The 26,393-nt window shown below is 41.4% G+C and overlaps 1 protein-coding gene across 1 annotated transcript in view; it reads left to right on the top strand.

Annotated features, from left to right (window-relative positions):
• Positions 1 to 26,393, top strand: part of ADAMTS9 (ADAM metallopeptidase with thrombospondin type 1 motif 9) — a 344,253-nt gene that overhangs the window by 187,934 nt on the left and 129,926 nt on the right. The window contains exons 22-28 of the mRNA XM_082265401.1: positions 1,462 to 1,626; positions 6,005 to 6,124; positions 9,741 to 9,830; positions 13,601 to 13,768; positions 13,975 to 14,268; positions 17,520 to 17,681; positions 21,716 to 21,892. Of these exons, the coding sequence (XP_082121527.1) occupies positions 1,462 to 1,626; positions 6,005 to 6,124; positions 9,741 to 9,830; positions 13,601 to 13,768; positions 13,975 to 14,268; positions 17,520 to 17,681; positions 21,716 to 21,892 (1,176 nt within the window). The remainder of the gene's footprint in view (positions 1 to 1,461; positions 1,627 to 6,004; positions 6,125 to 9,740; positions 9,831 to 13,600; positions 13,769 to 13,974; positions 14,269 to 17,519; positions 17,682 to 21,715; positions 21,893 to 26,393) is intronic.

Genomic DNA, 26,393 nt, shown 5'->3' with positions numbered 1-26,393 from the left:
TTGTTCATAGTCTAAAACCATTCCAGTAGGTTTATTGGCTTCCTTTCAGATTGGTTACGTTGTGTCCATGTGTATAAATGTGGTAGGGAAATTTGATTGTGAGCTTATTTGGGGACGTAGTGTTTGTTGATAGCCCGCCACTTCCCTCTAGGAAGGTATTCTCACCCATCCATGGGTTCACCCATCCACGCTTCCGTAACACCTTCCCACTGGAGGGGTCCACTCTGGGTAAACTCCTGTGTTGGATGTTGTCACAGCTTATCCCAGTGAATGACATTACTGTCATTATACACATGACAGTGCTTGGGCCTGGGAACTGAACACTCAAATCCAAGCATTGTCACATAGGTCCGGCTGTATGCAATTTCATACCCAGATACCCTACCCCTTTACCGTAACAGAGAAAGTGTTCCAAAGGAGTGGGTAAGAGGCAAAGAGCATTGGATGGTGAAAATGGTGGGTAGGTTGGTTATCAGGAGGCACACTTCACTCTGAATGGGCAACATTCTAAACCAAGTGTCAGTTTACGTTTCTTCAGACTTTGATGGGGCCGGACTGTGGCCAGTGTGAGTGAAAAGTGTCCCAACATCAATGGGAGTAAACAATGTCTCATAATTGGTATCAGTGGGAGGAATAGTGCTTCATCATTGATAGTGGTGGCAGGAATGGTGCCCCATTGTTTATATTGGTGGGAGGGCTAGTGCCCCATTGTTGGTATCAGGAGATGGTGTCAGTAGGAGAAATAGTGTCCCATTGTTGGTGTCAGTGGGAGAAAAAATACCCTGTCGTTGGTGTCAGTGGGAGGAATATTGCCTTGTATCTGTGGGAGGAATAGTTCTCCAAGGGCCAGATGAAGGCATGCAAAGGGCCACAGTTGGGAGACCACTGTCTCTAAGGCTCCATTCACACCTATGCAGTTTGCTTTTGAGCGTTTCTGCAGTGCTTTTTGCATTTTTTACAACAATTTTGCCGTGATTTGTGTTTTGCGTTTTATATGCTTTTTTTTTTTTTTGGGCAAATTTGGTGTTTGGCCATCAAAAATGCAAATCGCATCGCAAATGCAGTAAAAACTTGGTAAAAATGCACTACACGCTTTTCTGCAGCTTCTCCAGTGAAGTTAATTGAACAAAAAAAAGCACCATTTTGCATTTAAAAATGTCCCTGACCCTTTCCAAAAACAAAGAGGCACAAAAATGCATTGATGTGAATGTGTTCCATAGGAACCCATGGTAAAAATAATGTTCTGTGTTTCTGCAAAAAGCATTTAAAAAACGCATTGGCGTGAACTGAACCTTTTGAAGGTTTGGGTCTATGGCTGCATTTTTACCCACCCTATGCTGATCTCTACTGGAAAGTAAAAGTCTGTAAAGTGCTGAAAAGGTTGCTGGAAATATAACTGAGTAAGTTAATAAAATATATAAATATGTGTTTGAATGACATATCAGGTCTTTCTAATTGCAGTGTCTTGTGACTTGTGGGAAGGGACATAAACACCGGCAGACGTGGTGTCAGTTTGGTGAGAATCGAGTAAATGATAGAGAATGCAATCCAGAGACAAAGCCAATTTCAGTCCAAAGTTGCCAGCAACAAGAATGTGCATCGTGGCAAGTTGGACCATGGGGACAGGTACGCTGTTTTCTTCACTGTACATCTTATGTTATTTCTTGTAAATTCTTGGATATGTTATGTACGTTTTCTGTGGCTATAAACTCATCTTCAGCATAGATGTTACAATCAACTCTTTTGTCTCCCAAATGATTTGTAATACTGTTCAGCCAGTCTTATGGCTCATGCCATAAGCACCAAATGAAAGTTTTAAGACTCCAAGAGATTTTTATATCAATAATGGTTCACCAAAAAAACAACATACAACAGCCAGCACATATTAGGGACTCAAAGACCATCCCCTTCTTCGGGGCTTAAGCATCTGGGTAATTTAGTGGATTCAAGTATGGATCAATAACTGGAAGTTCATTGTTTACTGTGTAAAGGTTGAGAATTACAAGGATAAGTGGATCAGACACCTTTTCCAGGCAGCATAGCAAGGTCCTGGGTCGCCCTGTGGGTTACACTGCAGCAGAGCAGTATCCCTGGTCAATGACCAGGCCTAGGCTGTGATTGGATGGTATGCCAGTACCAGCACTAGTGTGGTGATGAGGTCATATTTGTGCTCTTTCCTCCTGGCATATAGAGTAATCGGAACCCAGGATGTGGGTTGCCATCGTCCGTATATTGGTGCAAACAACAAGGAAGCCCCGGTTGGGGTGGGACTATGTAGGCTACCACACATCCAATTAATATACAAATATCATTTTTATTTAATACATTAAAAAAAGGATCAATGCTTGATCATAGTAAGAAATAAGGTACAAATATGTACAGTTGCAACAGACATAGAGATAAATACATATATATACCCTAAGTTGTTCGGGTAAAATCACGACTGTGAATGTGACATCTGGAAACCCTCCAAACCTGACACGTTTCAGGTAGGATCACCTTTCTTCAGGGGTATATCGATGGAGTATTGTGATTTCCAGGTAGATGTTCAAGACGGCAAGAAGGCCGTGTACAGTCGAGTGCCGTGAAGGGCAAAAGAAAGAGAATCTGCGCATACGAGTAATATGGATGACACTGCAGAAGGCAGCACCATCCCGTTGGCAGTGTCATCCATATTACTCGTTTGCACAGTTTCTCTTTCTTTTGCCCTTCACGGCACTCTGCTGTACACGGCCATCTTGCCACCTTGAACATCTACTTGTAAATCACAATACTCCATCTATATACCCCTAAAGAAAGGTGATCCTACCTGAAACGCAGGTATCATTCAGGACCTGGCGAAGGGGTCCTGCGTGGCTCTGAAACGTTGCACTGTTTCTGATGTGATGTTTTCTGCAATAAAACCTTTGGACTGCTTTTGCAAGATCCATGGTGTGCTGGCGAATATGTTTGTACCTACCTGAAACGCGTTGGGTTTGGAGGATTTCCACATGTCACATTTAGGCTACATTCACACCTGAGCGTACGTTTTCGCGCGGGTTTTTACCGCGATTTTGCCGCGATTTTACCGCGATTTACAGGCGTTTTTTGTGCAAGGGTTTTTAGATTGAATAGAGACCAATGGAAAACGCCTGTAATCTGCCCAAAAAGAAGCTCATGTACTTTTTTGAGCGTTGGGCGTTTTGCTCACAGCATCAAATGTGAACAGGGGCCATTGAAATGAATAGGATTTGTCTTGTTGGGCGTTTTGAGAGCTGATCCTAGAGCAGAAAAACTCCCCAAAAACGAACCAAAACGCCTACATGTGAACGGAGCCTCACAGTCGGGATTGACACCGTATACAAGCCGTAGTTTTGTTTTTATCCAAACAACTTAGCTTAAATATATGTATTTGTCTCTATGTCTGTTAATACTGTACATATTTGTAAGTTATTTATTACTATGTTCAAGCATTGATCCTTTTTTAATGTATTAAATAAAAATTATATTTTTATATGAATTGGATGTGTGGTAGCCTACATAGCCCCACCCCAAGGGGGGCTTCCTCGTTGTTTTTTCCTCCTGGCATATTCATAGTGTTAAGATGAGAGCTGTGTGCACATTCAGTAGCCTCTGGACCAGACTGCTGGACCTCCAAGTAAGGATACTGCCTTGGATAACAGTAAAAACCATCCAGGGGTTCCAACCCTTCTGTACGCTGTACAAAGAAAACACAATTGGGCTTGACATACATTTTAAGTACTAATCATCTAATTATAAAGCTGAATTACATAGGTCAGATATTGAATAGCATATATCTGTAGTGAAACGCATTAGTAACTGAGCAGCTACACAGTAGCGTACCGCCTTATGGCTAAAAAAGGTGAGACATTCTAGTTTGAATAATTGTTTGCTTTCTGGCCTTGTTACTTCAGCGGATTTAAGATCTGGTTGGTGTCTCGGCAGTAATTCCTTGTGTAAGGATTAATGATTTAAGAAGAAAAATCAAATTTACTTCTGAAATCCTCATACCATTGGAAATTCTTAACTTTTACTTGGAGAGTCAGCAAATGAAGCATGTTTAATCCCAACCAGTAGGTTAGCAAGCTGACCTACATTTCAAATGGCATGATTCAAATACTTAAAGGAACACTGCAATTTAACTCTTTTTTCTGCAATCTTGCTCTTGCTCTTTTTCAAAACCACTTGAGTGTAAGATTCTCCTGTGAGATGCCATTAGCCTTGCTGCCTTGGCCCTGTTAGAAATGTTTAATGGTGCATTGCTTCACTAACTGGCCCTATTCTAAAGCAGTTCAGGGACAAACTATGCTATAGAAAAAAAGAGGAATGTGTTGGCAGATAGCACGGTACACCCCCTCCAGATCCTGTCTGCAGTTTACATAAAGCAGAACTCCAGGCAAATAGCTAAAGATGCAATTGAAGTACATATAGGGGAGGGGAGGTGTCTTACCTGCCAAAAGATTTATAATCCTGTCCATCCAGTTCTGAGATTTATGCAGCTCTGCCACACAGCACAGCCTACAGCTAAAGTGATTCTAAAAGTATTTTTTTTAAATAACAAACATGTTATACTTACCAGCTCTGTGCAATGGTTTTGCACAGAGCAGCCTTGATCCTTCTCTTCTCATGACCCCCGCCGGCGCTTCTGGCTCCTCCCCCCTGCTGAGTGCTCCCATAGCAAGCTGCTTGCTATGAGTGCACTCATGCATGCTCACACGCTAGCCGGCTCTGCCCAAGACAGTTCTCTGTGCTTCATATCGCATACTAGCACATTATGAAAGACTTCCCATGAAATAAAGCTCTCCAGCGGTGCGCTGTCACTGCTGCAGAGGCCTCAATCTTCACCCGGTCTTCTTCCTGGTTGAGGAAGTTAATGAACAGTTAATGAAGAAGCTGCAGACTGATGAGCTCCTCCCTTTGTCACTCTGCTCTCTCCTGCTTGTAAGCACATTGGAACTGAAGCACAAATTAATGGTTCCTTGTGCTATTTCCACTTGCTCGCATTTATAAAATACATTTAAAAAAAGAAGTATGGCCAAGACTTTTTTGGCCATACCTCTCTTGTTGGTCACAGGAGTGCACTTAACTTTCGTCCTCCTGTGACCCAGAGGCTTTTGCCTGCTAGCAGCCTATGGGGCAGAACCACTGCAGGCTCAGGAAGCATCCTGACAATATTAATGGGATCTGTCCCTCTACCTGATTGACAGCTGGCTCCACCTTTTAGGGCATGACTGAGAACCAGTGCCAGCCATTCCTGTCCCCTCCCTAGTGAGCACTGGAGGGGCAGAGCAGTGAGTGGTGACTAATAGTCATGCCTCTCTGCTTAGACCTGACCGTAAACTGAGTGATCAGTGGTCCTGTGATCTCTCAGTTCTTGGTCTTAGAGCGGATATAGGACAGTTTAGATTATTTAGAGCTGTTGTATGTTTTTTAGGGTTTTAAAAATGTAATTAATTTTTTAGATTTTTCAGATGCATTTTAAGCTGAACTCAAGACAGATATAAAAATCAATTAATATTGCAAAAGTAAATGTATTTTGTATTTTTAAAATGCATAGAGTGTAAGTACCTGGATGTGATTTGATATCAGCCTCTTGTAGTTGCTGAACGGTCGGGCTAGAGGAAGAATGAAGAAGCACTACAAGGAGACAGTCAGCTCCAATCATGTGCATGCTCACTGAATGTGAAAGCTGAGTGACAGAGATGAGCTCATCACTGTGCTGCTTCTCCTTTCACTGTCCAGTCACTGGACAACCTGGGCTCAGAGGAAGTGGGCTGAATGATGCTGGACATTAGACTGAGGACATCTAGTGGCAGAAAAAAAAAGTATTGGATTCCAGAGATTATAAACTGGATTTGTTATTTCATGGGCTATTCCTTATTTATTATTTTTTTGTTATTTTGTCTATAATTGTGCTTTAAGATTGTGTACATAGATGGATTTATTTCTGTTACAATTTAGATGTAATGTGCAGTCGTCATCCTAACAGTATTCACTTTTATAGTGTACAGCGGCGTGTGGCGCAGGTTATCAGATGAGAGCTGTGAAATGCGTTGTGGGTGCCTATGGGGCTGTGGTGGATGACAGCGAATGCAATGCAGCCACTCGACCTACTGACACCCAGGTGAGAGCCCCACATTGACACACAGCTTTGTCATACTCCCATTAAAGTGTAAACTAAAAAGCGTCAACAGTATCAATAGACATTGGAAGAAAACCCCTGATCCAGTTATTTTTGGCCGGTCTTGGGTGATCTAGTGTCTAGGGTGCAGCAGACATCCCTGAATTAGTAGTAGAAACATTGTACTCCCTGTTTGCACATGGCTTTCCTTACTACCTTTGTCCTAGTCAGCATCACTCATACAGCTGCAGCCCTAATGTTTAGGGCAATAACTAGCAGAGAAAACATTGTTAGATGATCATATTGACCATGCGAGCCCAAGGGTATCTAAAGTAAAATCTTTTTTTTTTAATATTGGATTGAGTATTTAATAGTTAAGGGCAATGTCAGTTTTTTATGGAGAATAAAGGGTTGCTGTCTATGTTTCATCATGGACATTTACCTTCACTTCCTGCCTAGGAGACAGAACAGGAAACATGTGAAAATTTAGTGGTCACCTGAGCAAATCTCCCCATCGTTAAATTTCAAATTAGCATAAGATCCCAAAACTAAGAATTATACACACTGCAGCTTGACCCAGTAGGGACCCTCACCCATCAGCAGAAGAAATCAGTGTTCCTGCTTGAAAATAATTTATGAACTTTAGGACCCTGTTACATCTGCTTTGCTATATGAGAAGAGATCTGTAGTAGACTGCTTTTTACAGTGCAGTGCAGGCACAGCTGACGGGCATACAAGAGATGATACTGCCACCTCCTGATTGCCTGTTTTTTTTGGGGGGTTTTTGACAGTCAAATGGGCTGTGGGAATGGGAATACTTCATCACAGCCACAAACCTAGCAGCTGGCTTGCAGTTGTGACAAGGCCCAATTCCCTTGAAATATGCAAGGCATCACTGCCGTGGCATGTAAACCCCCATCTGGCTGCCTTTGCATATTAAAGGCAGGGTGGGAAAAACGCAGCTCAACCGCCTTTCTTTTTTTATTATTTGGAGAATGCGTTTAGCAATAGGAAAGGCCACAATATTTGGTCGGTAAGTCAATTCAGAAAAAACAATGTACAGTATGTTAGTATAGGTTGAGGGCAACCTAACAGTACTGGGTCCAGTGGTGAACATGAGGAAACAGTGGAATGGATGGCGGTCAGACAAATTTTTACTGCCCCCCAACCAAGTATAAAAAAAGCCTAAGGCCCCTTTCACACAGGTGGACCGTTCAGATCCGCCTGTTCGTTTTTTTGGCGGATCTGAACGGTCCCCCCATGCATTCCTATGGGGCATCGGATGGCAGTGGAGACATGTCCGCTGACATCTGACCCGATCCGATCCGTCAAATCTGGACGGATGGAAACCCTATTTTCCATCTGTCCAGCGGATCGGATCGGATGGGATCGGATGAGAATGGACCGACGGTCTGTTCCCATCCGATTTCCCCCATAGAGATGCATGGGGAACTGACAGCTGTGTCTCCGCACACAGCGCGGGGGATCGGCGGCTCGATCCCCCGCTGAGAAAAACGGCATCCGTCCTATGGACGGATAGTGTGAAAGGAGCCTAAGGGTTTAACTGATAGAATTGCAAATGTCATGTTGCTTAGTCAGGGCTACAACAGGGCTTTCGGAGAGCTACAACAGACAGGCGAAGCTGCAGGACAGAACCATAGGTAAAGTATTAGTGGGTGAGGATGCAGGCTTTCAAGAGAACCTGTCAAGTTGAAAAAATAGATGCGGTTGTAGCCCCTTTAGTGGACATTTTGTAAAGTGCTACACAAATTGTTGGCGCTATATAAATCCTGTATAATATTATTATTATTATTATTATTATTATTATTCTTTCCAATACCTCAAAGGGGCAAAGTGTTGAAATCTTTTTAAAGAAGAACTCCAGTTAAAGATAATTTACGTAGTTGCAATGGTCCAGCTTGGATCAATGTAACTAAGCATATACCAAACCGAGTCCAAATACCTGGAAGCTGGAAATCACTGTAGTAGGCTCTCAATATATGTAAAGCGTTCCCTGATTGGACAAGGTGGAGATTATGACGTCACCACTCTGAATCTCCACCTCATCCAATCATAGAATGCTTTGCTATTATTGAGCAATGTTTGGGTGACCTCCTGTGTTCAGTAAGTAGCAGAACAGCCGCTCGGCACTGGACCAGGAAGCTGGTGGAGATCCTTGGAATAGCAGTGCCTACTATACTGATTTCCAGCTTCCATGGGCATCGGCCAGGTATGGTCTATACATAGTTACGGTCTATACATAGATACATTGGTCCAAGCTGGAAAATGTAACTATGCAAAAAAAAATCCATACCTGGAATTAATCTTTAACCCTTTATGCAGCAGTAACATATAAGTGTGTTGGCACAAAGCTGGGTTTTAACGCTCACGTGCCGCATATATGTGTCGCTTAGCTGGTAATGTTTATGTGCTAGGAACACGCTCCCTGCGGTCTCCCAGCACAGGGACCTAGCTGCCAAAAACAGCTCCTCGGCCTCCTATCATGCGACCACTGTGACAACCAATCACAGTGGTCATATTACAGAGATGTATAGTAACGAAGTAGAACTACTTAAGTACTGTACTTAAGTACCGAAATGCGGTATCTGTACTTTCCTAGAGTATAATTTTTTTCTCCTACTTCTACTTTTACTTCACTACATTTTTTCGATGATTTCGATACTTCTACTCAAGTATTTTTTTTTTGTGCTGCATAGTTACTCGTTACTTTTAAAAAAATTACCACTGCCAGAACAGTAGATGGCAGGTTGCATAAAGCTCAAAAAAATTTGTATAATGTCATTTGTAAATCAGCGCATACGAAAATAAAGGCTGTGTATAATAAAAGCTGCTATACCAAATCTTTCCAATAAAAAGAAAATATGAAAGAAACAAATAAATGGTGCTACAGCGCTTAAAGTGCATCAGAAACTGCTAAAAAACACAGGTTAATCATTTGAATAAATCATTTGAAATAATAAAAAATAATATGATGTTCAAACTTTTGACTTCTTTCTTTAATAACTACATAACACAGTACTTGTACTTTTACTTTCAGTACTTGAGTAGAATTTTTTTTTTCAAAACTACTGGTACTTTTTACTTTTAGTACTTAAGTAGCAAATTTTTTGAAAAAACTACTTGCAATACTTAAGTAAAAAAAATGTTGAATACTTTAGTACTTCTACTTAAGTAACTTTTTCTGCGAGCACTTCCACTTCTACTCAAGTCACTTTTTGATCGAGCACTTGTACTTTTACTCAAGTAGAAATTTCGAGTACTTTATACAAGTCTGTCATATTATCGCTTATCTTTTGCCGAAGGAGTTAAGATTCCTTGACTGATAACCCTTTGAAGTCAACAGCCTGATAAATCGATAATCTAAGCAATAAATAAATAATGTTCTAAATAATAAAGCTTGGTAGAAACTGGAGATGTTTTGCGATATTGGTATATGTATATGTAGTAGCATCCCTAAACCTGGCCTTGTTTTATAAACCAAGTGCCAGCCAATGACATCAGCAAAATCCCCTTTAACATTGCTCTTCTTAGCAACAAGTTCAAAAAGTCATTAATTATGGAAAGGAAACCGCCTAACACACCAAACTGACTTTGACAGGACTGTGAAACAGCTGCGTGCCCAGGCATTCCTGAAACCAAGCAGATTGTCCACAGCAAGACACAATGGAGATTTGGATCGTGGACACCTGTAAGTGCACTTTACTCATATGACTTCCTCCTCCTTCCTTTCTGCTCATTGCACTCTGTTCCAGCTCTTAGCTTTGAAATGCGTCAGTTCCTCTCTGTTTACGGATGAGTGGTGCCTATATTTTATTACATAAACAAAATGACTTATTTTCCGATTCCCTGCTCAGTTTCACCAGAGCGCTGCCCCGGGGTCATGTGATGGTTGTTTAAATCTTGCTGGATGGATTTGACCTTATAAAAGGAAAATTCTAGGTTAATTGCCATACCAGCCCCCCACCCTCCACCTTCTTCTCAAGCTAGCAGGCTGATCTGTATTTATTTCATATTCTGTAACAGAGAACTCCAAGTGAAACAAATGTAGTATTTACACTATATTACAAAAAGTATTGGGATGCCTGCCTTTATACACATATGAACTTTAATGGCATCCCAGTCTTAGTCTTTAGGGTTCAATATTGAGTTGGCCCACCCTTTGTAGCTATAACAGCTTCCATGGAAGGCTGTCTACAAGGTCCATTCAAGACACGGATGACGAGTTTGGGGTGGATGAACTTGACTAGCCTGCACAGAGTCCTGACCTCTACCCGATTGAACACCTTTGGGATGAATTAGAGTGGAGACTGCGAACCAGGCCTTCTCTCCAAAATCAGTGTCTGACCTCACTAATGCACTTCTGGAAGAATGGTCAAACATTCCCATAGACACACTCCTAAACCTTGTGGACAGCCTTCCCAGAAGAGTTGTAGCTGTAATAGCTGCAAGGGGTGGACCAACTCTAAGATAAACTCTACAGACTAATGCTGGCCATACACTATATGAAAAATCGTTCAAACTCGTTTTCAAAAAACGAAAACTCGGTTGTGAGAGCAGACAATCGTGCCATCATGTAATGACCAAATTTTGATCGATAAATTTTTCAATGGACATGAATGAATGCGTTTTTCGTTCACTTTGTCACATATGTCTAGTGCAAACAGTTCGGGCGAGAAACACATTAAACTTTCAATTTATCGTTCATTCGGCAGCATTTTCCAAACTGTTCCTTCAATTTTTCAGCTCTGAAAAGTTAAAACTGATTTTCTATTTGTGCCCATTAACTGGACGAAAAACGAAGGAACGGACCAAATGACAGATTTTCGAACGATTTTTCGGCTAGTGTATGGCCAGCATTAGACTGTGATGCCATTAAAGCGGTTGTATACTGCCGGAAAAAAAAAACAGAAAAAAAAAAAAAAAACAAGCCCTGCAAGACAAAAGCATAATGAGCATGTATGCATCGCATACTAGCTCATTATGAAATACTTACCTTAAAACGAAGCCCCGACACGGACCCCCGGACACCGCTGTGGGAGCTGACATGCTCCCTCTGCATCTCTTCTGGGTTTTGCGGCTCCGAGGCTGTGAGTATCCGGAGCAGCGATGACGTCACTCCCGTGCATGCGCGCGGGAGTCACTTTCCGGCAAGTGCCCGACAAGGAACTCTGAAGGTCCGCCGGACCTTCAGAGCGCATGCGCCACTAGCGTCAGCGGCTGCATGCAGGGCAAATATCTCCTAAACCATGCAGGTTTAGGAGATATTAATTGTACCTAGAGGTAAGCCTTATTATAGGCTTACCTTTAGGTAAAAGTAAAAAAAATGACTATACTACCGCTTTAAAGTTCAAGTGCGTGTAAGGGCAGGCGTCCCAATACTTTTGGTAACATAGTGTAAATAAATGGGTAAATAACTATTTCATACTGCTTTCTAAATTTTGAAATACTTGGCTATACAAAGCTTCGAATTAGGTACCTTTCTATTACTGTATATTATACAGTATATACCAGACAGCAACTGCACACTCTGTAATTTGGTCCAGCTTTGGATCTACCCCATCTACACAGTTCTGTTTTTTTTTTTTTTTTTTTTGAAAATGTAATCTTTATTCGCATAAAAGATATACAAAAAACAATACTTTGTCGGGGTACATTCTCCCCTGTACTGCGACGCAGCGCATAAATACACTACATTACAATACATTTCCGGTCATACAAATACACAGTTCTGTTGCTTTGCATGGGGCAGGGAAAGGGTAAAACTTATTGTATGTCAGGATTTTATTTTTGTGTCCCCGCTATAGATATTTACCTTCTTCCTCTCATGGTGACACTAATGTCACTATTCAATAATTTTCCTTATCACCTGGAAGAATGTTTTTTTTTTTATTGAAATATCATTTGAAAACTATCAGATCTTACATAAATTTTTTATGTGTACAGCCAAAATAATTCTAAAATAAGAAAGTAAAATTTAAATTCAAAATACTTTTTTAATCCCAAAGGGAAATTAAATAAGATAAATTTACATCAAACAAACCCACTTTTTGTTTGGGTTCTACATTCAACGGAGACAACACAAAATCACAATAATGAACAGAAACAAGACACAATGATAATAATACAATTACCAATAACAGCAATTAATACCAAACAAAATTAAATACTATCCACTAATAAAGCATACCATCATATTAAATTACTAAATAGAATAAATAACACAGATTGAAAGATAACAGAAATTAAACTAAAAAAATGCAAATATTACACCAATTTCTCTAGCATTACCCAAAAATCATACCAACATATAAAAAATAGATATACACCCAGATGGTAATGCTGTGCACATATTTGGGGATTTGAATGAAGTTGGGAAGGTTTAGAACCCTTGTAAGGTTTTTATAGTCTTCTCTGTCCCCATTAAGGATCTAAAGGATTAGCAAAGCCTGGTGACAGCGATGTCTCTGGTTGGTCTTTTGGGTAGTAGAGTAGAATCAGTCATTTGTTTACTAAATGATCAAATCAGTTCCCACAATGTCTTAAAGTGTATGACTGGGCATAAAAAAAACATTCAGTACATCTCTGTAAAACTTGTACATTTCCTTATGTTTTTTTCTCTTTTAAAAAGTTGCAAGAGCAGGAAAACACACATTGATCCTGCCAGAAATCCAATGTGGACCAATCCAGCTTGGATTAATGCAACTATGCATGTGCCAGACACTGGATTAGGCAGCACTACTACAGTCATCACTGATAGCTTCCAGGTCCTGTGCTGAGTGGCTGCCCTGCTGAATTGGGAACACAGAAGGTCTCTCGACAGCACTGACACAATTCAGAGAACACATTTTCCTAATGAATGCCAAATGTTCTGTGATTGGACGGGGTGCAGAAGCAGTGCGATGATATCCCAATTTTTAGTCCAAATAGAGAACGCTTTGCATTTATTGAGAGAATGCAAAGTATTCTCTGAATGGCATCTATGTCGAGCGAGATGCATTAATTGTTTACAAAGTAGCAGGGCAGATGCACAGCATGTGATCTAGAAGCTAGCGGTGATCACTGTAGTAGTAGGGATTGCTAAGATATAACAAATGCATAGTGCCATACCTGGAATTCAGCTTTAAAGGAACAACACATGGGGAATTTTTTTAGGTATTGCAAAGATGTGCTAAATGTTTCTTATTTCTTTCCTTGACATACACTTTAAAGCAGACCACACACGGCCTTATCAGGTCAGCTGGCACTTCTTGTTCTCAACTCTAAACTCTCCAACTCTTAACTCTAAGTATTCACTGGTGGCCAGGTCTCACCAACAAGGATGCTTGGCACATAGGTTATCATGGGCAGCACAAAACAAGCAGTTTTAGTAGAAGAACACAATGCACTTCCCTGTGTGACATATACTATAATCCAGATTCAAGCTGTTTCATCATTATGTATCTTTTTCTTGTTTCCCAGTGCTCAGCAACTTGTGGAAAGGGGACTAGAATGAGGTATGTCAGTTGCCGTGATGATCAAGGATCAGTAGCAGATGAATCCGCATGTTCACACCTCCCGAAACCATCCGCCACTGAAGTATGTACAGTGACCCCTTGCGGACAATGGAAAGCGATGGAGTGGAGTTCTGTAAGTCTACATCCTCAAATGATAAGAAAAGTAAAGCTAAAGTGAATGCATAAAGCAAACCTGTCATGAGACAAATACATAACCTGGTGTTACTGACCTCTATCTCAAATTGCTAGTTTCCTGCCTGTTCTGGAAGCACTTACATTTAATTGTGGTTTTATCACCCACTGTCATCATATTTAAAGTTCATTTTTTTCCAATTCCAGTGCTCTGTGAGTTGTGGGCAGGGGAAGGCAATGCGCCAAGTTGTCTGCGTGGATTTCCTTGGTCAAACAGTTGAACAAAACGAATGTGACCCTGAGGACATTCCATCGGCTGAACAGGAGTGCGCCATGTCCCCTTGCCACTATGTCAACCATGACTATGGGAGACCCTTTCATTATCTCCCAAATGTGGACCAGAGAATACGATCTAACCCAACCCTGGCAATTCTCAACAGGAACAGTGGCCGTTCTCTTGGGTCTGGTGGAAATCAGTGGAGAATTGGACCATGGGGATCAGTAAGTTCTAATTATTTGTTTTTTATACCATCTGGACAAACGGTTTTGGACACTTGGCCACACCCGACCATCACAGCCCCTAACAGAACAAAAATATGTGGACATCCCTCCCAAGTTATTGGGTTCTGGTGTTTCCAGTAAGAGATACTATAAATGCTACATCATATAAAGACAAGCAGTCAGACTTACAGTAGACAGTTAGACACTTCCACCTTAGTGGCAACAGTTTGGAGAAGGCTGTCTTTGTTCCAACATGACTGTGCCCGTGTGCACAAAGCCAGCCCCGAAGACATGATTTACCCAGAACTCAACCCTACTTAACACCTTTGGGAAGAATTGGAATGCCGATGGTGAGTCAAGTTTTCTCGTCCACCATCTTTACCTGGGTTTACAAATGCTTTTGTGGGCTCAAATTCCCATAGACGTACCCCAAAATCCTGTGGAAATCCTTCCCAGAAAGAGATGGCTACTATAGCTTCAAAGGTGGGGGCATCTCCATATTAATGCCCATCATTTTTTAATGGGATGTCCAACAAGCTTGATATAGATTTGATAGTCATGTGTCCACAAAATATTGGTGCATTAGCGCATCAGAACATACCAGTGAAGGAACAAATTGTATATCTCTCTGGATAAACCATGATGTTGTGTAGAGGGTTTGAAAAAGATTTAACACTTTCAGAATGTTATGTGTTAGACTGTATATTAGTGTCTTTCTCACAGAATAGCAAGTTGATAAATATGTAAATTGGTTGTATTCCAAGATTTAATCAGCTCCTTCATTTATACATACTGTATATATTTTGGCTTTCAAACTAGAGTTCTTTAAAGCCCAGCCCCAGCCTGAACTTTTTATTTTGTTTTGGCTATACTGAAGAAAGGTTAATACCACTGTCAAAATTTTATTGCCATCTTCCTAATGGAGATTTCATGACACCTTCTGAATTCTTTATCCGCTTGCCGACCACCAAACGAACGTAGGGCTACGTTGCGAACGCTCGCCGCCGGGGGGGGGGGGTCCCTCCCGCCCCGCTCGTTCACTAACATCCCAGCGCGAGTGATCGGCGGCTCCGATGTCCGCCGGTCACTCGCGATCTCCCGCTGGAGAGGGAGAAAGGCAGGCTGTCATTCTCCCTGATGTAACTGCAGAGATCATACGATCCTGCTATGTAGGATCGTATGTCTCTGTGGTTACATCACAAGCACGCCCCCCCACAGTTAGAATCACGCCCCTAGGGATACATTTAACCCACTGATCACCAATAAAGTTAACCCCTTCCCTGCCAGTGTCATTTTTACAGTAACAGTGCATATTTATAGCACTGATTACTGCAGTAATGTCACTGTTACCCCCAAAAGTGTCAAAAATGTCAGTCAAGGGTCCGATCTGTCCGCCGCAATGTCGCAGTCCCGCAAAAAAAAATCGCAGATTGCCGCCATTACTAGTAAAAAAAAAGTTAGTAGACGCAATAACTTTTGCGCAAACCAATCAAAATATGCTTATTGCGATTTTTTTTTACCAAACATATGTAGCAGAAAACAAATTGGCCTAAAATGTTAAAAAAATTTAGATTTTTACTTTTTTATTTTTGGGAATTTCATATAAAAAAATGTGAAAAATATTGTTATTTTTTCAAAATTGTCGCTCTTTTTTTGTTTATAGCGCAAAAAGTAAAAATCGCACAGGTGATCAAATACCACCAAAAGAAAGCTCTGTTTGTGGGAAAAAAAGGATGTCAATTTATTTTGGGTACAGTGCCGCATGACCGCGCAATTGTCTGTTAAAGTCACGCAGTGCCGAATCGCAAAATAGGCCCTGGTCTTTGAGCAGAAAAATCCTCTGGGGCTTAAGCGGTTAAACAGTGAAGGAAACATTTTTTTTTGTTATTTTGCCAACATACATTTAAATAAAAAAAAAAACACACAACTGGTTACAGAGTCACCTTAACATGGAGCTGCAGTTAATTCCTGAACCTAACTAGAGATAAATTCAATGGTTGTTGTGTTGTGTTGTGCCGACAGCATATTCAACATTTTATCTAGAACTTAAACTAGAACTTAAGGCAAAACTTTGTTTTTCATTTTGGAGATAGTAAAGGAGAGTTATAACCCCTGTCAGTTTTTTTTTTGTTGCCATCTGCATCCCATTGTGGATATTTCCATTTATTTTCTGTTCCATAGACAAAACAGGAAGTGAGAGAAAATACCTCCAAAGAAAGGGAATACCTGGCTTTTGGCGGAGTCACCAGAACTAGTGTCCTCATTGGAAGATTTCACTGTTCTGGTGACAAACCAAAATTTGGGATTTTCCTTTACTTTCACTCTTGGTGGCAACAGTAAACAGGACAAATATAGAGGGTGAATCTCCCTAACGGGGGCACAGGCAGAAATAACAACCTGACAGGGGTTCTAATTTCTCTCCACTCTACCCAAAACTAAAAAAAAAGTTTTGCCTTTAATTATACTTTAAGCTGGCCTTACACACATAGATTTCTCTGTCCACACTAAGCAGCGCTGATGAATGAATCTCCCCTGCTGGCTATTGAATTCTGACAGCCGCAGGCGCTGTCTGTCAGAATAAGTGCTCATCCACACTTGCAGTTGGAAGGGAGACGCCTCCCATCCGCTACCCCCTTTAGCTGCAGAGGCAGCGCCAGTGGTGTACACATGCTTTGGCCACAATGCTTCAATTTGTGACTGCAGCAAGAATTATACCCCCTGTCAGCTACCGCCCACAAATCACTACCCATTAAAGTGAATGGGGCTGATCTGCAGTGCATGCAATTGTGGTAAGCTACTGCAAGGTTCAAGAGATTAGGGCAAGTGGTGAGGAGGCGATACAATGCCTCCTCACTGCCTGTCAAATGCTCTCTGCAGAGTGATCTGAACGAGGGCTGCACATGTGAACTAGCTTTAACCGAACAGTGACTGCACCTGATTGACTGTGTTCAGTCAATAATTATTCGCCTTTCACCTTTGATCTTCAGATTGACATTCGTGAGCAGGGTGGTGACAGCAGGGCTATCCATGCATGGATTATATTTTGGCCAATTCAACAGAAATAAGTCAAAGTTCAATCCTTGTAAAGCCTTAGACTGAATTGATTGAGTTCAAGTACAAGACACCCAGGCATTTCAGTTGTCCTGCCGTGAAATTGGGACTCTACAGGCAAAGCAAAGGGCAATACAATGTATTCTTTGGTTATTTTTGCATAAAGACAATAATGTTACTGAACCAAGTACTTTCTTCAGTGTTCTAGCACATGTGCTGGGGGCTTTCAGCGCCGCGTTGTAGTGTGCCAAGATGAAAATGGGTATCCAGCGGGTAACTGTGAAGAAAGAAGCAAACCAGCCGAACAACGGCCGTGCGAATCAGGACCTTGCCCACAATGGGCTTTCGGTAACTGGGGAGAGGTAAGCTGCTTTTGCCAACTCTATTTATCTGTTTCAGTACTAACAGTAGTAACTAACATTAATAACAATATTACAGTAATGATAATAATAGTAACTAACAGTAGTGACAATACTAACAGTCCCTTTATGGACCAGAGCATGTTTCACAGTTCAGCGATGGGCAATGGGCAACTGTGAAGAAGCAAGCTAACCAGCCGAACAGCCATATGAATCAGGACCTGGGCCACAATGGGCTTTTAGCAACTGGGGGGAGGTAAGCTGCATTTGCCAACTCTCTGTAAATTATATGTAAACCCGCCAACAAAAATTATATTGCAGCCAGTGTTTTGACGTGCTGTCTGCATTCATTTTCTTTTTGCAAGTACAGAAATTTCTTCTTGATCCTGAAAAAATGAACATGCTGAAAAACTGTGTCCTTGTGTTTTCCAGTAGAACTGAACTGAAATATCAGTGTTATTAGCTTTCTCATCTATCGTCTGTGAATTACCAAGCAACTCCCCTTTAATAAAGAGGGGGGGGGGGGGTTTGTAGTCCAAATCAGGGGAGCAGCCCAGGGTGACAATGCTGCTCCACCATAGAACCATAGATATAGTACAGTAAGTGACAGGTGATATTCTACGACAGAACTAAGGAGAAAACACAAGCGTCATACTAAGTACAGCATATGTGGGCTTTATTAAAAAACAAGGCCTGAAGAAGGAGCGCATGCTCCGCAAACACGTCGCCCACGGCATCCCCTCACTTTCGGGTAGTGACGTCAGGAGAAGTCACTCGTGCATTTCACGGCCCTACGAAGTGCTGGCATTCACCGGCAGCATCCCCATGAGCCACAGCCGCAAGAGGCCATCCTGAACGGTCGCTCCACAGGGATGATTTGTTGCAGTGCCAACTATACACACTACATGCTTTTGATGCTTACACTATTGTGAATAACCTTTTTGTGTTTTTTAATAAAGCCCACATTTGCTGCACTTAGTATGGTGCTTGTGTTTTCTCCTTAGTTACTTCCAAGTCCCTTCTTGCTTGCACACAGAGTTGCCTTCCAAGTGAGCTTAGTCATGGACTTTTATGGACTTTTTTTTTTTTATGGACTCTGTATAGCTTGTGTCCAACCCTCTGACTGTCATCGGAAATAGTTGGGCCCACCAGTACTCCCAATTTTGCGCCAATATCCTTGTTATCTTTGTTGTGTCCATTCTACAACAAAAAGTATATTACTAACAGGATCAACAGGTGAAAAAGTAAAAAAAAACTTAAAAACAAAAACCAATACATCTAAGCCTAGGTTCACATCTAAACCGCACGCTTTCTCGCACCAAAAATGCAATGCTATTAGCAGAAGTTCAGGGGTGCCATTCATTCCTAATGGCACCCCATGCACTGGAAACTGTAGTACGTTTTTCCATGCTTGGAACCACGTAACACTATGCAGTTTCCCTGCAGCTGCGATTTGCCTGCTCAAACACAGCCACAGGGAACCAATAGTGTGAACCAAGTCTAAGGACAGGCAAGCTGCAACATATTACATTTTTGTTTTTTGAATTTAGATACACTTTAACTGCTTTAGTACTAATGGTAGAAAGTAAATACACTAACGAAAACATAAAAGTAATAATAAAATAGTGACTAACAGTGTTAACAGTCCTATTATGGGCTAAATCAATTATCACAATTCAGTGATGGACCTCTTTATATGCCATTGAAGTTTTCATATATAATACATATGTGTTATGTCATGTGTTATACATATATTGCTGTTTTTAAAATACACTTGTCATAAGAAAAACATGCAGGCTGCCACTGCCAACATATCCTTATGAATATTGTCTGGATATTATGCTGGCTCTCTGTCTTTAAATTTTGAGTCACTGGCTTTTATTCAGATAAGGACTTCTGACTTTGCTGATCTGCATACTTGTTCTGGGTAAAGTGACTAAAAAAGCCAGAGAGTCAGCACAACAGCCAGGCATTACGTATTTCAGAACTAGGTCTGCATTGGCATCAACTTTGTGTCTTTTGTGACTTTAGGTATGGAGATAGTAATATAAAGTATTCAAGTTGTTTGTAGAATGGAAATATTAACATTGTAAAATAAAAATTGAGTGAAAGTGTTCAAATAGATATATAATATATGTTAAAGTAGAACTCTGGGCAAGCTGCTAAATACACTGTCTCCTAAAGGTTAACTCCCAACCCGTCGCACCTAAATTCACCTTTGCCCATGGTATCCTGCCACTCCATTGCTGTCTTGCAGCCCTAGCAAAATACCTGGTGCTTTCAGATATGAGAGAGCATAGGATCTCCTAGCATGATGCAGTATGCGGGTCAAACTGGCCAACCGCCAAGCCTCAGCGCTGCCACATGAATAGGAGGATGCCATCAACCCTGTAGGCAGTAGGGATTCTTTCAAGAGACTAGGTATTTTAACCTATTTATGGCAGAGTCACTTTAACATGTTCACCTTTAGAAAAACAATGTACAGGTGAACGCACACCCCCCCCCCCCCCCCCAGGTCTGCACTGTACTTACATCTGGGTTTGTTGAGCTGTCAGCCACTCCAGCACTCCAGGGATTAGAAATCCCCACACATCACGCTAAGTCAATCTGGTCCTTCCTGGAAGCTGCACAAAGGAGAGGGAGAAGAGATTTCAAATCCCCACACCACTGGACTGGTTGCGGTGGTGCTAACAGTACAGCAACCCAGGAGGTAAGAAGAGTGGGGAATAGAGGATGGGGAGAGTATCTGGTGTTAGTTCCCCTTAAATTTTTTTCTGTAAAAATGAACTAACCCTTTAAAATATATGGCGGGTTGCTGTTACCTGCCAATGAAATGGAAACCTGTTTAGCCAACACATTTATTTCCCGGTTCAGTAATTCTACGTCCTGTGTCGTATCTCCACCTACAGTCTGGGCAGTGAATCAGCTTCATCCTTTCTGTCTAGTTGGCAGGGAATTTGATCTGGGAAACCGTACGTTGAACCAGGGCAACACAGTGACTTAGTGGTTAGCACTCCACCGTGCAGCATTGGGTGTCTTCAGTTAAAATCCCAACCAGGAGTCCTCCTACACAGATTTTGCATGTTCTCTATGTTCTTGTGTGGGTTACCTCCAACACTCTAAAGACATGCTGGTAGGTTAATTGGCCCCAAATAAAACCAGTCTTAGGCTGGCCATAGATGGAGCAAACGAAAATTGCTTGATTCCCCCATCAACGCAGTCAGTGTTGATTGGGGCAATCCCTCCCAAAGAGTAATTGTGTTCACAGTGATTATTGCTAGCAGCTATAGCAGCCAATAGCAATAATTGCATGTAAAATCCAACAGACTGGCTGTATCCAAGTTGATCAATCCATCAACTTAGGTACATCCAGCCTGCCCATACATGGTTTGAACTGGCTGCAATTGCAGCAGGAACTGACCAAGATTTGAACTGTCTATGGCTGGTTTTAGTGTATGTACTGTATGCATATAAGATTGGGACCTTGAGAGCAGGGTCTGATGCGAACGTACGATATGTAAAGCATTGTGTAAATAGTTGGTGCTATATCAATGCCAAAAATATATAGTGAAATTATTTTCCTGGATGTGCAGCAGCCTATGTCACTGGAGGCAGATGCTAACATATCACTTAGTTTCCTATAACCTGATATTATTCCTTTGGGTCAGTTTGGGTCTAACAACAAGACTCCATTCAACCAATGTGAAGGTGAAATCTATAACCTCCAAAATGCATTGGTTTGTATAATACTATCATTATCCTACCCAGCAGACTTTAAACTAACCATCAAGTTGTACAACCCTCTGTAGTAGACCCTCCCCACTTCACAGGTTGTCTGTGGCAAAGATGCATCAATCTGTACAGAATTACAAAATCTTTGTCAGGTAAACCATTAAACAGATATGAATTCCAACTGTGCATTTAGCTGTTTGCCTGGAATTATAATTTAAAATTTGCTAATAAATTATGTCTTAGTCGGCTACATTTTGTGTTAAGTTCAAACCTCTAACTCCTTGTGCACCTCCCTAATTTTACAGTGTTCTAAACAATGTGGAGCCGGCACAAGGACAAGACTGGTGGTGTGTCAGAGACCCAACGGTGAACGATTTAATGACCTCAGTTGTGAAGTGCTCGATAAACCTCCAGACCGGGAACAGTGTAACACTCACAGCTGTCCTCCAGATTCTGCGTGGAATACAGGTCCTTGGAACTCGGTATGACCATAGATATACTTATGTAAAATACTGACAGATGGAATTGTACCCATCGCTCTCTTTTTTATAGAACCAAGGTCTACAATAATATAGGTACTATGTTGTTTTTTTTATTTGAACATAGCACTTAGTGGTGCTTTAGACACGATTGGCAGTTTTGATACAAATTGCTTTTTGTCCAACGTAAAAAAATGTTCTTAGTGTTACATCAGCATGTTTTTTTCATTTGAAAATAATTGACCTAATTCAGCAATACATCTGACGGTGTCTGTGAGGCACAGGCTGGTAACCATAATGATAAATCCTGTTGGTTTCCATTATATCCTAAAGGACTAAATATGAAAGTCAAATATGTCTAGTATCAAAGAGCTTACAATGAAGGGTTATAAACAAGGGTCCTTAACAGCTAGTTAGATTAAAACGTTCATCTTCTAATTATCAATATAAACCAAAAAATCATCTTTAGTGTTCCAGGCAACAATATGCTATAAATGAGGAGGCCAAACTTGGGGGACGCTACCCTTGTTCGTTTCAGTTTTGAAGGTTTTTGAGTATTTTAGAAAGGTATAGATAAGTCATGCCACCCATGACAATGAATCCCTGCCAATCCTTTTAAAGTATATACAGTAAGTATATCTAAAGACATTTTTTCATTTTGGATGTAGTAGGGAAGGGCTCAAACCAATGTCAGACTTTTTTTGCCATTTTTATCTCATTAGGCTCCATTCACACATATGCATGTGGCTTTTGAGCATTTCTGCAGTGCTTTTTGCGGTTCTTTTACCACTATTTTATCACGATTTTTCCATGATTCACGTTTTGCATTCTTTTATGCTTTTTTTAGGCAAATTTGTTGTTGGGTAGATTTAAAAACGCAAATTGCAGCAAAACAGCAGTAAAAACACATGACATGCTTTTCTGCAGCTTCTCCTTCGAAGTCTATTGAACCAAAAAAGCCAGAAAAGCACAGTTTTGCATTTAAAAAGTCCCTGAACCTTTTCAAAAAATGCAGAGGCACAAAAAGTGCATTGATGTGAGCGTGTTCTATAGAAACCCATGTTAAAAATATTGTCCTGCATTTCTGCAAAAAGCATGAAAAAATGCATTGGTGTGATTGGAGCCTCAGGGAACTTTCTCTTCACTTCCTTTCAGATACACTCAACAGGAAGCAAGGGGATATATTTCCAATGTGAGGAAAATTCCTTCTTAGGCTGTTTCACATGGGCTTCAGCTTGTATAATGGTATTATTCAGTGTGAATAGCAAGCTTTGGAGTAGCATTTGCAGAGCATTCAGCAAAAAAGTACTATTTAGTACTATTTATATCCAGTTTGTCAATGCTGAACACAGATCCTAATGGGAGTGTCGATTGTCACGTAAAGCTAGCTGATGCATGCTTTAACCACTTAAGCCCCGGAGGATTTGGCTGCTAAAAGACCAGGGGGTTTTTTGCGATTTTTTACTGCGTGACTTTAACGGACAATTGCGCGGTCGTGCGACGCTGTACCTAAACGGATTTGACGTCCTTTTTTTCCCACAAACAGAGCTTTCTTTTGGTGGTATTTGATCACCTGTGCGATTTTTTAATCATGCGCTATAAACAAAAAAAGAGCGTCAATTTTGCAAAAATAATATTTTTCACATTTTTTTATATGAAATTCCCCCAAAAAAATGTAAAAATCAAAATTTTTTAACATTTTCGGCCAATTTGTTTTATGCTACATATGTTTGGTAAAAAAAATCGCAAAAAGCGTATTTTGATTGGTTTGCGCAAAAGTTATCGCGTTTACTAACAAAGGGAAAGATTTTTGTCATTTTTGGTGTTTTTTTTTTTAACGCGTAATGGCGGCGATCTGCAATTTTTTTTTTTCGGTACTGCGAAATTGCGGCGGACAGATCGGACCCTTGACTGACATTTTTGACACTTTTGGGGTTACCAGTGACATTACTGCAGTAATCAGTGCTATACATATGCACTGTTACTGCAAAAATGACACTGGCAGGGAAGGGGTTAACTGTATTGGACAGGGAGGGGTTAAGTGTGTCCTAGGGGCGTGATTCTAACTGTATAGGGACATTGCTATTGGTGTAAAAACAAAGATCAACGGTCCTACATAGTAGAACCGTCTGATCTTCATTTTTACACCAGGGAGAATGACGGGCGGCTTGTTTACATAAGCCGCTCCGCCTTTCTCCCTTCACCGGAGCGATCGTAGTGTGACCGGCGGACATCGGGTCCGCCGGTCACACGCACTGACTTGTCAGTGAACGAGCCGCGGCGGGCGCGCGCCCGCCCGCAATTGGCTCTCAAGTCAGTGACAGGCGAGTGACGTATCCATACGTCACTCTGCCTGGCCGGGGCTGACCGCCGCAGTATATAGTCGTGCGGCGGTCGGCAACCGGTTAACAAGCTTTAGGTAGTGGTGAAACCTGCTAGCAACTTGCTTAAAGTGGCAGTCAGCACTCCTATTAGGATCTGTGTTCAACATTTACAAACTGAAGCTGAATGGTGCTTCAATGAAGCTTGCTGTTCACACTGCTTTTCTACAACTTGAAGCCCATGTGAAACAGGCCTTAGACCAGTGATGGCAAACCTTGGCACCCCAGATATTTTGGAATTACATTTACCATAATGCTCAACTACACTACAGAGTGCATGAGCATCATGGGATGTTCCAAAACATCTGGGGTGCAAGGTTCGCCATCACTGCCTTAGACAGTTGTCGGGGTAACAGGTGTCCCCATTGAAAGATTTTCCCTCCATTCCTGTTGTGATGGCAATTTTGAATTTACCCTCATTTTAATTCCAGGAGACATTTGATGATCAGGACACTTAGAGACTGTAAAGCTCTCTAATGGGGACGCATACAGCAATAAAAAACCTGACAGGTGTTCTAACCCCCTCACTACCCAAATCTAAAAAAAAAAAAGATATACAACAAAAGGTTAGTTCACCTTTACCAAAAAACTGCCTATGCAGGTAAAGGGTACCTGAAGATGGGAACAAACTGTGCAGGTTTGACCTGTGTACGATAATTCCTTGCTATAGGTATAAACCTTCTTCAAAGCATAGGCAAATAAACCTCAGATGACATCCCCCCCATCCTACCTTGTTGCTAAAACGTTGCTAAGATGCTCCTAGCTGTTAGTGCTCACCCCCACTATCACAGCAATGAGCTCTCAGACCCCCGGTTCACTATCTCCTCTGATGCACCACTGAGCTCAGAGCTACTGCAACGTGGGAGAGAGGGGGCATACAAGGAAGTATGAACTGGAGAAAGAGTTTACCCCTATTATAGACCTGGAGGTGTCTGCGGCAGCTCGGTCACTATGCTGGAAGTGTGCAGTGCTCTCGGGCACCTCAGTCTCCAAGAAAGTATATGTACATTAAGGCCCACATATGCGTTATATGGTTGGCAAGAGGTTAAGCATTACATAATAGACGGAGGCTGGGTTCACACTGCCGCACAGAGCAGCTCACAGCAGGGGTCTGGTGCGGCCCTGTTAACCATTTCAGGTCCAATTTCAGCCCGAATTTTTGGCTGAATTCGGACCTGAAACGGACCAAAAGACGCACAGAACTCCCGTGCAATTCGCACCAGAGATATGTGAACTGGCTCTATAGAGAGCCAGTCACAATCTCCTGACATGCGATTTGGATGAGGGGAAACCTGCATCCAATTTGCAATAGTGTGAACCCAGCCTAAAACCTTAATCACTGAAAGAACTCAGAACTGCATCTACCTCTCCGAACGTTCACTTTTACAGTATTATAAATAAGGACTACCTTCGTTTAGGGGCACCTTCAAAGCAAGTGCGTATGTTGCCTTTTGTTTTTTCCCAAAAACCTAAAGTTAGTTATTATGTACAGAGAGCATTTCAGCCTTTATTTCTAAAAAATATATTCAAACAGGATAAAAAAAGATAGATAAAGCAGTGAAAGCTGTAGGACTGCATGTATGGCTTCAGTATATTCTGAGCCACTGACCCAAAACTAGTCTATGTATTATGAGTTCCAACTTCAGTCTGACTTTCCTGATCCACATGCTTGTTCCCCAACCATGACTCAGTGGGGGAGATTTACCAAAACTGGTGCGCACAGAATCCGGTGCAGCTGTGTATAGTAACCAATCAGCTAACTTCAGCTTCTTCAATTAAAGTGGAACTTCACTCTCCTAATCAACATTGATTATTTTTAATCCTCATACTGCTTGCATTAGCAAATATATAGGAAAGTATATCATATTTACTTGTTTTAAACTTTTTTTTTTTTTTATTTCATCAGTTACTTCCTGGTTTCTTGCCTAGGAAAATAATGTCATACATTCCAGGATTCTTTAGGAGGGGAGGAGGGGTTTTCTCAGCAAAGCACTTGCTCTCCTCCATGCATGCATGCTTGAGCTATGAGTAGATGGATTCCAGGAAGTAAATGCTGCATGAATCATTATTCTTACTCAAGATGGCCACAGTTAGAAATGCTATGGGGAGTTTTTCAAAGTGAT

Source organism: Pelophylax lessonae, assembly GCF_965119305.1.
Source record: "Pelophylax lessonae genome assembly, chromosome: 8".
NCBI classification, from domain to species: domain Eukaryota; kingdom Metazoa; phylum Chordata; class Amphibia; order Anura; family Ranidae; genus Pelophylax; species Pelophylax lessonae.
Note: the sequence above shows the minus strand (reverse complement) of the source record. Positions and strands in the feature narration are given on the sequence as shown.